Source organism: Desmodus rotundus, chromosome 5 (assembly GCF_022682495.2).
Source record: "Desmodus rotundus isolate HL8 chromosome 5, HLdesRot8A.1, whole genome shotgun sequence".
Taxonomy (NCBI): Eukaryota; Metazoa; Chordata; class Mammalia; order Chiroptera; family Phyllostomidae; genus Desmodus; species Desmodus rotundus.
In genome coordinates this window covers 21,930,403-21,946,762 of record NC_071391.1, presented here as the reverse complement: position 1 = coordinate 21,946,762, position 16,360 = coordinate 21,930,403, and the positions used below count along the sequence as shown (strand labels likewise).

Genomic DNA, 16,360 nt, shown 5'->3' with positions numbered 1-16,360 from the left:
TGACTCCAGTTCAGGTGTCACTCCTTGGAGGCAAACGAAGGGTCCCCTGTTTCCTTCAATAATAACTTTTTTTGCTTTGACAGTGGGAACACCTGAGGCGTTTATAGAAAATAAGTTTTTCATTAGTTTTTGTTATGTTACTAACTAATGTGAATGGAATACCTGTCTGTGTGTGTGATGGACTGCCCTGGCTGCTGTAGCAGATACAAAACCACAAGATGTCATGGGAGGCAGAGTGCTGTGCTGAGTCAGGGAATCTTGTGTGACAGGAGATGATGACAAAGATTCGAGAATGAGGTAGCACTGGAAGTGGCTTCTGGGTGAGGCGTAGATTCAAGCTGATGGTGGGGGACGGCTCTTCTGTGTCCGTTTCCCAACCTTGGCTGTCCATCTGTGGGTGGGGTAGGTTTGCTCTACAAGCCCCAGGTGACACACAAGCAGAAGTAAATGACAGAAGCTGCCTCCAGGAGCTGTTAGGGCTCAGTAGCACCTTTTGTCCTGTTGGTAAAGTTAGAGCTCAACTTAGTCTGTTTTGAGCTAAAGGAGGCACTCGGCTTCCAAACTGTCAGTGGATCTCAGCCATGGCTGCGTGGCCAGTCTTCTAAACAGCACCCAGACTATTTGAAATGATCGTGGGAGGGAGAGTCACTCAGCCAAGGGCAGATTGTTGGCAGGGCAGTGAGACTGGATTGAGCATCCATTGGTACGAGTGATGCGGTGCAAAATAATTTCGTAAGTTGCTCTTTTCAACTTGATTTTTATTTTGGCTCACAGAGTTAGGAATGTAACAACACTCTTTCAGATTCAAAGTCAGTGATAAAGTCAGTGAAGGAAGATGCTCACAGAGTACAGCTTTGAATGGTGAGAATATTTAAATAGTTGGATACTCTGCAGAGTTAATCAAAGCTTTTTGTTTCAATGCTACTAACTGGAAGAACTTCTCAAATGCTCACCATGCTGCCCTGGTAAATACCTGAATTTAATCTTTGATGCAGGACCCGTGGTGTCATTATGAACCACAGCTTTCTTTGTGTAGGGGGCTCTGTTTATAACTAGAAAGTCTTAGAGCTCAAAAGTGCTTCTGACACAAATTAAAATGCAACATGAGGGTAGCTTTTGGTATAATTTGCCACACAGTTGGCCTTGTAGAAATGTGCCTCTTTTGTTAATGCACACGATGTCTATTTCATTTGCGACTGCAGGGCCGCCTCTTTTCCTACCCTGACACTCACCGCCACCGCCTGGGACCCAACTACCTTCAAATACCTGTAAACTGTCCCTTCCGTGCTCGAGTGGCCAACTACCAGCGTGATGGCCCCATGTGCATGTTCGACAACCAGGGTAAGCCCACGACACTTGGCTCCTGCCGTGAGGGCAGAGGGCACTGCCGAGCGGAGGCTGGGGCAGCAGGCTGGTGGTTTTCAGTCTGGCCCCAGGGGACCTCCTGCTCTGCCTGGGAAGGTACTCCACAGGCGCTTCTGCCAACCACCTAAGTTTTGCCCAGCAATGCAGGTTTTAACTGTCTGAGGACTGTCCATACTATTATCTAAATATTTAATTTGTTTTATTGAGAGTTCCACCTCTGATTTTCCTTGCTATCCGTCCTATCGTGAAAGACAGGGAGAAAGAATTTCACACTGATTATGAGTAGAGTAGCATCTAACATAGGAGTTAAGTTTTAAAGACTCTTCACAAATGGGCACTTCCTTAAATTACCAGGGCTTAGAATCGTGGAAGTCCAAAAGTCAAGAGTTCATGATCCTCTGCACTTCTGCCAGGCCTGTGGAGGAGCAAGTCCAGCTAGATTTGGAGTGGGCGGGGTAGGTTAGACATAGAGGATACAGAGTGAAGCCAGGGATTCTCCGACGCCGTTTTTTGTTTAGTGAATATAATTGAATTCATAGAAATCGACTGGTGTGATGAGACTCTACTGCATTTTGTTTCTTGGAGCCCATTTATCAAATTTGTGTTTTTTTTCTTTTAGCTACATTTTTGGGTGCCATGTACAAATAGCTTCTATTTCTAATTATTGTTTTAATTAGAGATTGCTTAATTAATGTTTTTTCCTTTTAATATTCCACAGTTTAACATAGATCTTAGTTTCCTTTTTTACTTTCCTATGTAGGACACGTGTTTTAGTGGTGGGCTGCTTACATTGGTCCTCTCAGAAATGTTACTACTCGGTTATATTTATAGCCCTAGATGTCTGTATTGAAACAAAGTTAATTTTTCTATTATAAAAATAATACATGTGCTCTAAAGGAAATTTGGAAGCTATAAGGTACAAAGAGAAGGGAGAAGAAACACCCATTTGTAGTCCTAACACCCAAAGGCCACAACTGTTAACATTTTGCCGTATTTCTCACCAGTCTTTCCTGTGTATATTTTTTATCCATTTAAGATTATTTTGTATATATGATTTTGGGCCTTGCATTCGATACCATTATCACTAAGTCTTTTCCGTGTATTTAACAAGTTCACATGCTCACCAACTGATTATATTAGAGAAGTTCGTGTATATTGTGGAATTCATTAATAAGTAATTGCTTCATGTTTGCCGTTCTTGTTTACCATTAGAGTGGTCCACGTGTGGAAAACTACTCGTGGGTGTATTTGATATACCGTTTGCCTCTTTGTTGTAAAAGCAGGGCATTTGGGCTGTGGGCTTAAAGTCCGATGAAAGTGCTTAATTGTTCCCAGTTGTCAATGACTTGAAGACAACTGCCACTTGGAATAAAGGCCAGAGCTTATTTGGAAATAGAATTTAAGAATTACTCAACTAGGCACATTTCAAGGAGCTCCTACTTAATGGAGAAGACCACTGTGGTGGCTGGTTGTTGGAGCCCTTCGGTCTCCATATAGACGTGGTTGACCTGGAATGGATTTCTTGAGCTAATGACTGGGCTCCATAATAGTACGCTGCCCCCTTTCCTACGTGCCCTTGGTACCTTGACAAATGCGTTAGAAGGCACCTCCTGTTTATCCAGTCTGGATACTCTGGTCAGGCAGTGTGCCGGGTAAGATTCCAGCCCCAGACTGGTTGTTCAGATCACGTAGTTTCTAGGCCGCTCCTTTTAGGCAATGTGCGTTCAGATAGCTAAAGCTTCTGCTCGTATCAGCCGGAGACGAGTATAGTTGGGAAAATAAATATGCCAAAATGGAAAAAAAAAAAGGCTTCATTCTTTTTTCCAGAAGTCACACCAAACGTTTTGATTATATTTTTCACTTTTTTCCCCTTTAAGTCCAAATAAATGAGTGCTGACATATTAGAAGTATCAAAGTTTTAAAAATCCTTTTTTTATTTATCCGTGGAGGGAAGTAAAAGTGAAGCTAAAATTGAGTAAAGTCGTAATCAATGAAGGAGAGATACCAGCCTTTAACGAAAAGCAAAGTGTATAATGGGAATGTCGCGTGTGCCGAAAGGGAAGAAAGAGTCAAAGAACCCAGAGTTCTAATCCCGGGGCCACCGCTGATTGCCTTGTGACTTCGCAGCCGTTAAGATCTCAGGGGTCGGTCACTGAAGGAGCAGAGCTAGAACTTCGAGTTGCTCCCAAGAATTCTGTGATTCAGTGTCTGAATTGAGCCTAAACCTACATGAAATCCTAAAATTTGAAATGTGTCTTTGGGTCTCATTTTCTATGGGGGTCAAATCAAACCAGCATAAATGTGTTTGTACTTGCAGGCGTAAGATTCCACACATTAGATCCTTTGAAGTGTTCAAGGGGAATTTGAGATCTCTTCATTAGGACTCAGAGTGAGACAGCCCATGCGAGCATTTGGAAGTATTCTCTAAGAATCTGAGTATTGCCTGTAGGTAAATGTGGTCGGTTAAAAATAACGTGTATAACATGTATGCTGTGTATGTGTGTGTATATATACACACATTCACACTGTTTGTAAACTTCCTTTTTCTAATCTTCCTAAGTGAGTCTGTGTGGCTTGTCTCTCAGGTGGTGCTCCCAATTACTACCCCAACAGCTTCAGTGCCCCCGAGCAGCAGCAGAAGTACGCCCTGGAACACCGCACCGTGTGCTCCGGGGACGTGGGGCGCTTCAACAGTGCCGATGACGACAACGTCACTCAGGTACTGACCTCTTTGTCTGCTGCAGGAGTCACTCAGTCGTTCTGCTTCTCTCTGTCTGCCGATTTCCCCCCCTCCAAGTCTCTGGCGTGTCTTAAGTTGAATTCGTGGAAGACGCCTCTAATCAGAAATCCGCCCCTTTTATCAGATGGGGCTGAAGAGTTGTTACTCTACTCTTTCAGTTCAAGGTACGACACATTTCAGTTCCTCTGAATTTTATTGAGGGAATAAGGCGGGGGCCACTGGGAAAGAAGCGATTTCACGGAAATCTAAGAAATGGGCAGGTAAAGCTTCAGTGCAGCCAAATCTAAGAATCTGGGCAGGACTGACAGATTCAAGGGACTAGAGCTGGATTCAGCGTAGCTGTAGGAGCCTCCGTAGCAAGAGTGTGGGGGTTCCACCGTGGGGCTGGCCATTCACACGACCCTGCTACTCCATCGGCCTGTTTCTGCTTTCTAGCACTTGCCTCCTTTCTGCCTTGGAGCTTCTCTTACAGCATGGCTGTGGCCATGGCCTCACTCTTGTTTATGGCTTCTTTCTCCATATAGTACCTGTTTTTGGACATCTTTTACTTCTCTCATTACTTCTGTATCAGATTGTGGAGAGAAGGCATCAGATTGACCTGACTGATCTTTTCCTTCCAGGTCACCTCACTGGCCTTTGGCCAGCTTATGGTTAACTGCCCTGGGTCACGTCCCCGCCCTCTTTCCAATGACCTGTGGCTGCCTAAGGGCTGTTCTTTCAGCAGGTGCAGTGAAAGAGGCCTTTGACTTTGGAGGGCAGCCTCCTCCTTAAAGTGTTCAGTGCAATTTACACCACACACAGAAAAGAATAAAGTTACAAAGTATAGCTGTCCTATAGCTCTGCTTGGGTAGTTGGTGTTAAACTTAGCATTTAAATAAGAATAGGACTGATTTCTACTCACTCATTTTATAAATGTGGGTTTCAAGTAAGATAGACTTATATATGTGAATTAATACACTGTGAAGTTATCTTTATTTGAAAAACACTTATGTGTATACATATATGTGTACATAAAAAAGAAGATACTTGTTGTAGGATATAAACCATATTTAGTTGAAATTAAACATCTCCTGAAAGGCCTTTTATATTAACAGCAGTATTCCTCATATGCAGGTGATACCAAGTATATTACAATACAATGCCTGCCTCTCAAAGAGTTTGGCCTAATGAGGTGTATTCCAGGGTGAAACTAACACATATAACCTCTGCAAAAATTAATTTGAATTATGAGGCTATTGCATACACATTGAAAATTATGATAATATTTTATTGAGAGATACTCTTACCACGATATAGAACTCATGTTTTTAATCAGTGATGATACTGCTCATAGGTTTATTGCATCATCCTGTCACAAAAAGAATCATAGGGGAACTCAATCAGACGGTCCAGATCTATACTCTTAAAAATGATTCACTTGGACTTCCACTTCTGGCTTCTTGCAGATTCGCTTGTGTCAGACCTAACCTTTCATGGAGGATATTGGAAAGCTAGATAAGATACAAAAAGCATCTGTTTGAAGGCTTTGGAAAGCCTAACAAAGCAGCAAGGATTTGAGGAGCCAAGATCTTAGACAGAGAAGCAGTGCAGAGGTGTGAGCGTGGCATTTGGTGTTCTTTCTGATAAGGCATTTGTTACTTTGTGAGCGTTGGCCAAGATGCTGAGCAGAATTGACCACATTTTTATGGGTCTGGAGGGATAAAAATTGGAGTTCAGGGCCTGCGAAGGTGGGGGCCTTCCGTTAACATTCAGGCTTTCAGTTGGAATCCCTAACAGTCCGTGCCTAAGGGTAAGGGAGCACCTGAAAGGAACTCACCTTCCCAAAGACTAAGATACAACTTCGCATCAGCTGAGTCTCAGCCTGGATTAAGGTGACCTCGTTTTATCCTACCTGTGTGCCAGAAGCAAATATAGCTATTTGGAGGAAAGTAGTGCCTCAAGTTATCTCTACATTTTTTCATATCAAATGACCAGCATTCATTAATTACCAGGCATACCCAAAACATAAGACCTTATGCCTGAAAACCAAGAGGGCAAAAAACAAACCGGACAATAGAAACAAACCTACTGGAGATCCAGATAGTGGAATTGTCAGATACAGGTTTTGAAATAACTGTGAGTAATATGTTCAAACAATAGATGACAACACGGAGAATTTAACAAGAGAACTTTAATCTGTGTAGTAAGAATTGGATGGACATGCTTAACTGGAACATGCAACTGAAATTAATAACTTAGTAAACGGGTTTAAAAGGAGAGTAAACACGGCTGAAGAGAATAGTAGTAAACTAGAACATAGAGCAGCAGGTATGATCAAGACTAGCTCATGAAGAGAACAAGAACTTCTCTTTATTATAAGACGCCATGTAGAGACCGAAAAGGCAAGCCACAGAGTGGGAGCATGGAGTTTAGCAGGGACTTACGTACAGATTGTGTGAGGAACTACAGAGCAATAAGAAAAAGACAGACAAACGAATAGGAACATTGGCAAGAGACTTGAATAGGCACTTTGCAGAAGAGGGTATCCAGATAGTGAAAACCATGGAAAGGTGGTTTGCCTCACTAGGGATGTGGAGGATAAAACCACAAAGAGATACCTGTGGAGACACACCAGAGGGGCTGGAATTAAAAAGACTGACTGTACCAAGTGTTGGTAAGAAGGAGGAGGAGCAACTCTAACTGTCATGTAATGAAAATATTTCCCAGAGATGATTTTGGGCTACCAACACGACGTCACTGGGCCTGTAGCATTGGGAAGTGATGGCACGGTCCCACTTTTATATAGTGTTCTGCCACAGAGGTGACAGTAGACACAAATAATAGCAAGAATGTAGGCGTATGTAATAATTGGGAGGTGATGTGTTTTGAGGGTTTATTACTTTTGTTTGTGTAATGTCATTTATTTATTTGTAAGTTTACATAACTTAACTTTGAATAATGGCTGTATTTTAACAAGTCACTCACAGAATTCCTAACAATTTGGCAATTCGCTCCCATGAGCAAGCTGCCTGCAGCACCCCACTGGGATTTCAGGACCAGATTTCTCCTAGTTCAAGGTGGTGTTGGGTTGGCCAAAAAGTCTGTTAACTTTTATCCATAAAATAAAAGACATGGTTTTCATTTTCACTAATAACTTCACTGATTGGGATATGTTGAGTATGTCGGCTCTCTCCTGCTATTATTGGCTTCTAGTGGGTGGAGGCCGGGGTGCTGCTAAATATCTTCCCGTGCATAAGGCAGCCCCCAGCAAAGAATCACTTGGCCAAAAAGTCAATGTACAAGAAACTTCCCAAACCACTTTTGCCATGTTCGATCAGTCACCGCACCCTCTCCATACACTGCGCCAATCTTTTTTTGTGTTTCACTTGCGTTCTTACCTTTCTTGAAATAATAAAGCATAATACATCGAAAATGTTGCTTATTTTCTTCCATCTTCAATGTTAAAATGGCTGCACAAAATTCACCAATTTTGATTTTTTAAAATACACACTGATATGACAGCTGTCACAATACAGTCTAATAAAATTGTTTCAAATAAAGTCAAAGACACTAAGCACTACTAGAGCCGTCGTACAGAAAAACTAAATGAACTTTTTGGCCAACCCAATAGATTGAGGTGACATAGGAGGCCTTCTACTTACACATACGCGTTAGATTCAAAATGAAATTAAAAAAATGTAGTTAAGTTAACAAACAAGAAAGTTCAATCTCCAGCTCCCAGAAATGAAAAAGAAATCAAAGTAGTGTGTGACCATTGAAGGTATGAGTGTATTTCATGGGGGTAACTAAACCCTATTTACATCTTGTTAAGATGTTACACCTCCAAGAGGCTAGGAGTTGGGGCCTCAGGCTTCATGTGTGGCAGAGAGCTAAAACTCTGCTCTCTGACATAATGATGAGAGCCAGGAACTGGCACTTCTCTGGAAAAACTATGCACCAGTCTGAGGATGCACATTGGAAGCATGTGGGCTTAGATGGAAGCGATCGATCCTGAGAAGTCAGGGTCTTTCTCCTATGCTGCGCTCGGTGAGGTCCTTGCATTCTTGTCCCACTCAGGGTCACATGGAAGCCCTGAACTGAGAGGCAAGTGAATTAATAAGTGTCGTTAGGCCTCCAGGTCTGATGAAAAAAATTAGCACATAAAGATACCTTCACCGCTCAGACACATTTGGAGCTTCTGCAGACGATAACTCCTGTTGAAAATGAGCCACATGCAGCAGATGGAAGAATTATACATGATAGAATAAGAGCAGGTTTGAAATAAGCACCTTGACAGCATTCAAGGAGATACAGAAAAGAATATTATCCCTAAGACAGGAGTAGGAAGTGGGAAACCAAAAACAGGTAGATTTGAAAAAGAACTAACCAGAAGTTTCTAGAAACAAAAAATATAATCTTTGAGATAAAAACCCAACAGATACAGTGACTCATGCGTGTGTAAACAATACGTTATATACAGCTGAAGAGGAAATTAGTGAATTGGAGACTGATCTGAGGAAATCCCCATAATACGGTACTTTGATTATAATGTGTTAATATCAAAGTCTGATTTCTGAAGTTTGTATCAGATTTAAACTTTGCTTAAATTAAAAAAAAAACTTTATTATGGCCTGTTTCATAACTTCCTTAGAAAAGCTATGAATGCTTCAATATTTTATAAATGATATTTTGGATAATTGGGTATTTTTGGACTTTATAAACATTAATGGAGCAATACATAGAACAGCATGGTACTCAATAAATACGTATTTGGTGAATGAATGAATGAATGAATGAATGAAATGTTAGAATGAAACTATACCTTATACCCTAGAAATGGTTGATTTTGGAAATGAGCAGAGGCTATTAGGACTCATACCTGATACTTAGCTCCTATTTTTTATTTTACTCTATTGCTATGTATTTTAGAGGTAAACCCAATAATCTAAGGGAAATATCACTATTAACATCTATCTGCTCCAAGAAATCTTGGTCTTTGAATAGCTAAGGATGTGTAGATGAATTAGGGTGTTTTTCCTCTGTGAGTCTGGGCATGGAATTGAACGAAGGTTATATTGTGCTCACTGTACATTTGATGATAGTTGGCACATTCTTGACTTGCCAGTATTAAGAATGTGCCGGGATTTTTAACTGTAGACTATATTGCATTGTGTTTATGAGATTTGTTCGCAGTGACAGCAAAGGACATTATTAAATAACAGTTAGGAGCTATTATCAACAACTGAATTCCTCCTATTTTGCTTAAAATCAAACAAAACAAAAGGTGAGGAACTCAACACAAATAACACTTTCAACAATAATTTAAAATTATTCTTAAATTCTGAAAACTCATTTTTATGCAAATGGGGACGTCTCACTTTTTCATTTCAAAAGTGGCATATTGGGTGAGCTTTGTCTGTGATAAAAGGGCTATTCGATTTTCCTCACTGTATTTTCATTGAGCAGGTGCGGGCGTTCTATAAGAGCGTTCTGAATGAAGAGGAGAGGAAGCGCTTGTGTGAGAACATTGCGGGCCATCTGAAAGATGCGCAGCTTTTCATCCAGAGGAAAGCGGTGAGTGGTACTGTGGAAGCTGAAGGGTGACCTCTGCTGGCTGGAGAGGAGAGTGCAGCTGTGTGAGAGAACCCTTAAAAGGAAAAGTGTCCTTTCTGTTTTACTTGAGCTAAGTACACTTTAAAAAATTTGAACTAAGCTCCAATCAGCCTCTGATTACTTTCTCTCCAATGGATATGGCATATCTATTGATCCTTAGCTCTTTGTCCAATGTGTAGTTATTTAGTTGAGTTCGGGGGGAATTCTCTCCCACGCTGTTTTATTCGACTGTGGCCAAGTTCTGTGCAAGAGAATAATATTCAATATCAAGATGTGGGTCCTGTCCCAATTTTGCTTTGAACTTGGATGATAAAAAATTCAGATTACAGTTCTGTGGCTTCATGCCTGCCTGTCCACTTAATGTCGTGGCGCTGACCTTCCTTCAGAAGCAGCTGGGGACTTGCATGTCTTCAGGGGTGAGAACTGAGCTGCTTCCAAAGGTCAGGCCGGACTTCTGAGCTGAGGAGCTGTGTCTTTTTGGCGGCCTATGGTGCCGTGTGAAGTTTCCTCACTTGGGTTTTGCTGGCCTGCCAGAGGGCAAGCTTCTTGTAAAGAAAAGCTTGCAAGAAACTCCACTGTTTCCTTGTCCCCTGGTTGCTGCGTCTGTGCTCACCGGGGCAGTGGGGCTGGCAGCTGCCCAGGATGTGTTTGACGGCCTGGAGACAAGCACTGCCAGGCGGGGCACCCTCTTTGTAGGGAACGTTCTCTGTCTCTAACTACCTTCTATGAGTGTGTGTAAAACTACCCCTTTAAATCTTTGTGGCTGGGATTACTTACTGCTCTCTCCAGCAGGGAGCCCTACAGGAAGCCCGACAGTTGCCTGTGAGATGCTGGGGCAGGCTTTATCTTATCTTGCTGATGAGAATGATTGAGGCGGCCTGTGGGGAGCGCACTCTTGGTGTACTTCTCACAAGTGCTGAAGCTGTTAGGCTCCACATATATTTATGATGCCACCTGCCCCTGCCCTTGCTGCTGTCTGCTTGGGCCCAGCCATGATTGAGAATTCCTGCTTGAAGTGTGTGGCATTGCCCAGCAAGTGCCAATGACTTTGTATACTTTAAATTGAGGCAGTGGGCCCGTTTCTTAACACGAATCACTATAACTTGAGTTACTCCGAGGTCAGCTCTTTACAAGCAGTCAGCGCGGTTTACCTCACATGTATCTTTCTCACAGCAGCCTATGGGGTGGGTCACGCTCTCTTACTCATCTTCTGGGGGGTGGGCATGCTCAGAAGGTTGGTCAGTGTATGTCCGAGTCCCCACTGGACCCCCAGTCTCACTCTGTGTTGCTAATCACTGTGTGGTCCTGAGGAAGCGCCCTTCCTCCCCTGGCTTAGGAGGCGCGGAGGTCACGTTTACATTTATTTTCAGGTCAAGAACTTCAGTGACGTCTACCCTGAGTATGGGGCCCGCATCCAGGCTCTTCTGGACAAATACAACGCCGAGAAACCTAAGGTGAGCCCGTGCAGCGTGGCCGAGGCAGAGCCTGTGGGGCCTGGCTTGGGCTAGGTGTAGTTTGGTTTCCTTTTAGGCTGATTCTCCTCAGGGGCAGCTATTAGACCTCTGAAGCAGTTGTTCAAAAACTCATTTGAGATGTAGAGAGCTCACATGCAAAAACACATACTCTTCGTTTTAGGTCTGGACTACATTAGATAGTTTAAGGTGAATGAGTTCCGAATTATTTTCATTGGGGCCCAAGTCAAAGCGAAGGTAAACACCAGGTTGCTGCTGCTGAGTGCGTTCATTAATCGGCTGGTCTTGTTCTTTTAAAGCAGAATGCGATTCACACCTTTGTGCAGCATGGGTCTCACTTGGCTGCAAGGGAGAAAGCTAATCTGTGAGGGTCAAGCCCTGGTCTGGTGCCAAGTTGTTCCCCGCCTGTGAAGCAAAGCATGGTATTCACACACGCAATCCTCACCGCTGGAGAGAAGATTCTCCTGGGCTAGATGAGCAAGCGCAAGTCTGTAAAATGGTAATCCAGGTTTCTGTAACCAATAATGTAACAATGGCTTTTAATGCTACTTTCCTAAGGGAACTGAAGGTTAGGGCTTAACAATCATTTAAAAGAAACATGTATTTGCTTTTGACAGTGGGTTGGATCATTCACTTACAATGACTAGAATGCAAGTTTCTAGTAGCAATATAATTTTATTTGATGATAAAAAAATCTTGGTGAAAATATGTTTACATGTCATCTCATGGCCTGTTATATAAAAATATGGTTGTAATTATATATGAAGAAAAGATCTAGATGATCCACTTAGAAATTTAATTTTTCTAACTTCCGTATAGGAGAAACACATGTAATGCCTTAATGTCTTTTGAAAATAACTTCAATACCATCATGGTTTAATGCTTATTTCTTCTTAGAATTGATCAGATAAAAAACAAAACAACAACTTGGAATTACATGTATGGTAATCCAGCATTGATTTTGCAATAGAATGATTTGTAATTGTTACATTTTTACAATAAAATAATCTGTACATAAGAATGGAAGAATGGTATTTGATTGTTTTCGGCTCCATATATAACTTAGAATGTTCCAGCAGACTCTGAATCTGAATATCATCTGTTATCTGATGCTTACCCTTAAAATTGAAAATACCAATGTCATGAGGATACTGTGTTACTTGTTTAGTTTAAATCAGTAGCCTGTAGACACCGGGGACCAGAACTTCAACTGTATTGTGAACAGAGCAAACTTCCCAACTTTGAAAATCACTTAGACCCCCTGTCCATAAGCTCACCTCCCTCTCTGCTTGTGAGTTTATAGAATAAGGGCTCAGAACCTCAAGTCCTTTTCTTTTATCTTTTTATGCCCATATTTGCCTATCATGCTTGAAAAATCAAGTAGAACACTTTAAAAGTAAATTCTGAGTACTAAATGAAAACCTGTTTTCCTTAAAGCCTTATTCCCTTCATCTCAGATCTTCCGAACCATTTCGTGTTTAGTCTTAGGAGAGCCCTGGGGGCTCCAGCTTCAGAAGCCCTCAGATGACCAGTGCAGATAGACTTCCAGTCCTCCAGCTCACACTGCTTTACTCTCCTGTCCACTGTCCTGCCTGAGTCCCCCCGTGTGTGAGAGTGATTGGAGACTGTTACATTTGTACATGTGGAAAGTAAGTTTGTCTGTTTGCACCCAATGGGGAGTACTTTCAATATAGAAACTTTACTATAGTTGTAGTTCTTGATTATATTAAATATATAAGATAAATTGATAAAAACTAATATAATTTCACACTGGGCCAGAGGTTATTCATTTGGATATTGGTTATAAACAGAAAGACAGAATTTTTGAGATAATATTCTGCTTTGTTCTATTTTGGAGTATAAAAATAAATGGATAGTTAAAATCACAGGCATCTACCATGTTTCTTGCATGTAAAAAATCTGACACATGGAAGTGCCTCCAGTTTTATTCTGGAGACCACTTTTGTAATTTTCGAAGGTAAATATTGATGAGAGTTACTTCCCCAGTTAGGTTTTACGTCCTAGGGAGTACTATGTAATTATATTCCTTTTAAGTGATATTAAGATAATGGTGATGGCTAGCCAGTAATGATGGCAAAAGTGCGAGAATGCAAGAAGGCGAAACCAGTGTTTTTCCCTCCTCAGGATTTTGGGGTTGTAAGTGCACAGGTGTGTTTCCAGCCTTTCTGTCTGTTACGCTCACCAGTGCTGGCCAAGGCAAGTCTCGTGACCAAGCCCAAGTCAACGGGAGAGGAAACGGACTCCACCCTGGAGCTGAGTGTGTGCGAGAGAGAGAGAGAGAGAGAGAGAGAGAGAGAGAGAGAGGGAGAGGGAGAGGGAGAGGGAGAGGGAGAGGGAGAGGGAGAGGGAGAGAGAGAGAGGGAGAGAGAGAGAGGGAGAGGGAGAGGGAGAGAGAGAGAGAGAGAGAGAGAGAGAGAGAGAAAGAATATCCCCGAACACTTTAGCATAGACTTGCCCTCCCATCCATTCTTCAGCACCACTAGAAACTTCACCGGTCATCACCCTCTTTATGTCATTACTTCCCTTCTCACTGTTTAGACTTTATAGTTTAAAGTCATAATTACTCCAGAGCTCAGCCTTGGTGAAATTTACCTCTTCCTTAGCTCCTGTACTAAGGTGACTATGGCTGGAGCAAAGCATAGCCCTGCTGACTGGGCTTTTACACATTTGACCACAAACCTCAAGTGGACCCTGGGCACTGTGAGGAAACCTGCCTTTCCTTCCTCAGTAAACTCTCCCACGTGTCTCCCCCTCCCTCTCAGCTCCTTATTTCACCAGGGATAGGATGGCTGCCTTAACTTTTCCTCCGCCCAAATCCTCCTGCTTGCCAGCATCGACAGCCATGTGCTCGCCCTCCCTTCCTGTTGACAGAGATGGCCAGCCCCAGGGACGCACTGGCCCCCTGCTCCCGCTGCTCTGGAATCATCCCTGCCCTCTGTTGCACCGTCAGTTCCCCCTTCTTCCTGTATGACTCCTCTCAGTGTGCAAACCTGCTGTTACGAGGCCCCTCAAATCTTCTCCTGACCTCACAGACCTCTCCCATTACTGCGCCCTCTATTCTGCTCCCCTTTATTGAAAACTCTCTTAAAAGAGTTGCCTTGGCCTTGCCACCTCCACCATCTCTGTCCTCTCTAAAACCTACTTCAGTCAGGCCGCCCTTGCCAAAGTCACCAGTGACTTCCCTGCCACTGAAATCTAGTGGCCCCATCTAGCAGCCCCACTTGGGGGTGTATACGAAGAGAAAGCAGGGACTTGAAGGGATATGTGTGCACGTCGTGTGCATAGCCGTTTTACTCACGATGGCCAAGAGGTGGGAACAGCCTGAGTGTTCGCGGGTGGATGAACGGACAGACAAAATGTGGCATGGCCGGACAAATGGACTATCACCCAGCCTCATCAAGGAGGGAGATTCTGACACACACGGCAACGTGGATGCACCTTGAAGACAGGCTGCTAAACGGACTAAGCCAGAGACAGAAGGACGAATATGGTAGGGTTCCGCCTAATGTGAGGTACCCAGAATGGTCAAAACCAGAAAGCAGAATAGTGGTTGCCGAGGGCGAGGAGGGGGTGGAGGGTAGGGAATTACTGCGTAATGGTCGCGGAGTTTCAGTTTGGGCAGGTGAGGAAGTTCTGGAGACGGCCGGCTGGTGGTGACGGTTGGACAGCACTGTGACTGTATTTGATGCCACCGAACTAACTACACACTTTAGAAATGGTTAAAGTGATAAACTTTATGTGTATTTTGCCACAATAAAAATAATACAGGTCTCTAAAAAAATAAATAAATAATACAGGTCTCATTCCTTGCCTTATGTGGCCTCTGCAGTGTTTGATCATTAGCACTTTTTTTTTTTTTTTTTAAATAACAGCTTTTCGGAGACATAATCCATGTACCATAAGAATCACCCACTTAAAGTGTACAGTTCATTGGTTTTTAGTGTATGCACGGTTATGCAATCATCTCCACATTTAATTTTAGAACATTTTTGTCACCCCCTCAAAAGTACCCCTGTACTCATTTGTAGTCACTCACCACTCCCCCTGACTTCATTCTTCCCTCAACCCTTGGCCGCTATGGATCCATTTTCTGTCTAGATTTTCCTCCTCTGCACATTTTGTTTAAATGGAATCACAGATGGTCTTTTGTGACTGACTTCTTTCACTTAGTGTAATGTTCTCGAGCTTCTTCCTTGTTGTAGCATGTGTCAGTACGTCATTTTCTTGTATTGTCAGATAATGTTCCGTCGTATGGATATGCCACATTTTATCCCCCCTTTCTTAGTGGAGAGGGGTTTGGGCGGTTTGCACTTTTTGGCCGGTAGGAGTAATGCTGCTGCGAATATTGGTGTGCGTGATTTCGTGTGGGCACACGTTTTCACTTCTCACACTCTCATCTTCTTAAAAGTTTCACTGACCTTCTGGACCCCCTAAAAATTGACTCTCAGGCCCTGGCTGGTGTGGCTCCATGGATTGAGCACCAGCCTGCGAACCGAAAGGTCGCCTGTTCGATTCCCGCACATGCCTGGGTTGTGGGCCAGGTCCCCAGTTGGGGGCGTCTGAGAGGCAACCCCAGATTGATGTTTCTCTCCCTCTCTCTCTCCTTCCCTTCCCCTCTCTAAAAATAAATAAATAAAAATCTTTTAAAAATTGACTCTCAGGATTTTAAAGTCTATTATTTGTTATTCTGAAATACGGACTTGGTCCAGGCTTTTAGAAGCACTGTGAAGGATACCTTCATTTCAAATTCAGTGTCAGAATTTTGGTTTAAAAACATGCATTTTTTTTTAAATCTGCAGAAAGGGCATCACTCTAAGCTGAAATCTCTGCTCAGGAAGTGAGTTTTATGAACTTCTTGGCACTCACTTTCCTGAGGAAAAAAACGACGGGCAAGTTGCTGGGCCTTTTCTTTGTACCTAGTTCATGGTACCGCCAAAAAGCAAAGGACCGGATTCCACTTTAAGTAAGACAGAGGTTTAAAATTCTTATCTGAGGTTTTAAAGGTGTGAAGGGTTGGGGGAGGTGAGCCAAAAAAGTCCTGTGTACACTTGAATTTGGGGGAATTTTAAACAATCATATCCACATGCAGCAAGTCTGCTACGGAAAGCTCCATTGTGATCCTTTCTACAAACGAAATGCTTGTGCCCTCATGTGACTTGGCTGTGTGATG

At 42.8% G+C, this 16,360-nt stretch overlaps 1 protein-coding gene across 2 annotated transcripts in view; it reads left to right on the top strand.

Moving 5' to 3' along the window:
• The window catches only part of CAT (catalase), a 34,289-nt gene extending 22,099 nt beyond the window's left edge, over positions 1 to 12,190 (top strand). The window contains exons 9-13 of one of the 2 annotated variants that reach the window (XM_024558761.4): positions 1,203 to 1,341; positions 3,951 to 4,084; positions 9,551 to 9,658; positions 11,068 to 11,151; positions 11,472 to 12,190. In XM_024558761.4, the coding sequence (XP_024414529.2) occupies positions 1,203 to 1,341; positions 3,951 to 4,084; positions 9,551 to 9,658; positions 11,068 to 11,151; positions 11,472 to 11,537 (531 nt within the window). In that variant the 3' untranslated portion in view covers positions 11,538 to 12,190. Of the gene's footprint in view, positions 1 to 1,202; positions 1,342 to 3,950; positions 4,085 to 9,550; positions 9,659 to 11,067; positions 11,152 to 11,468 lie in introns of both variants that reach the window. The other variant, XM_024558760.4, reaches the window with a different exon arrangement.
• Positions 12,191 to 16,360: the final 4,170 nt, after the last annotated feature.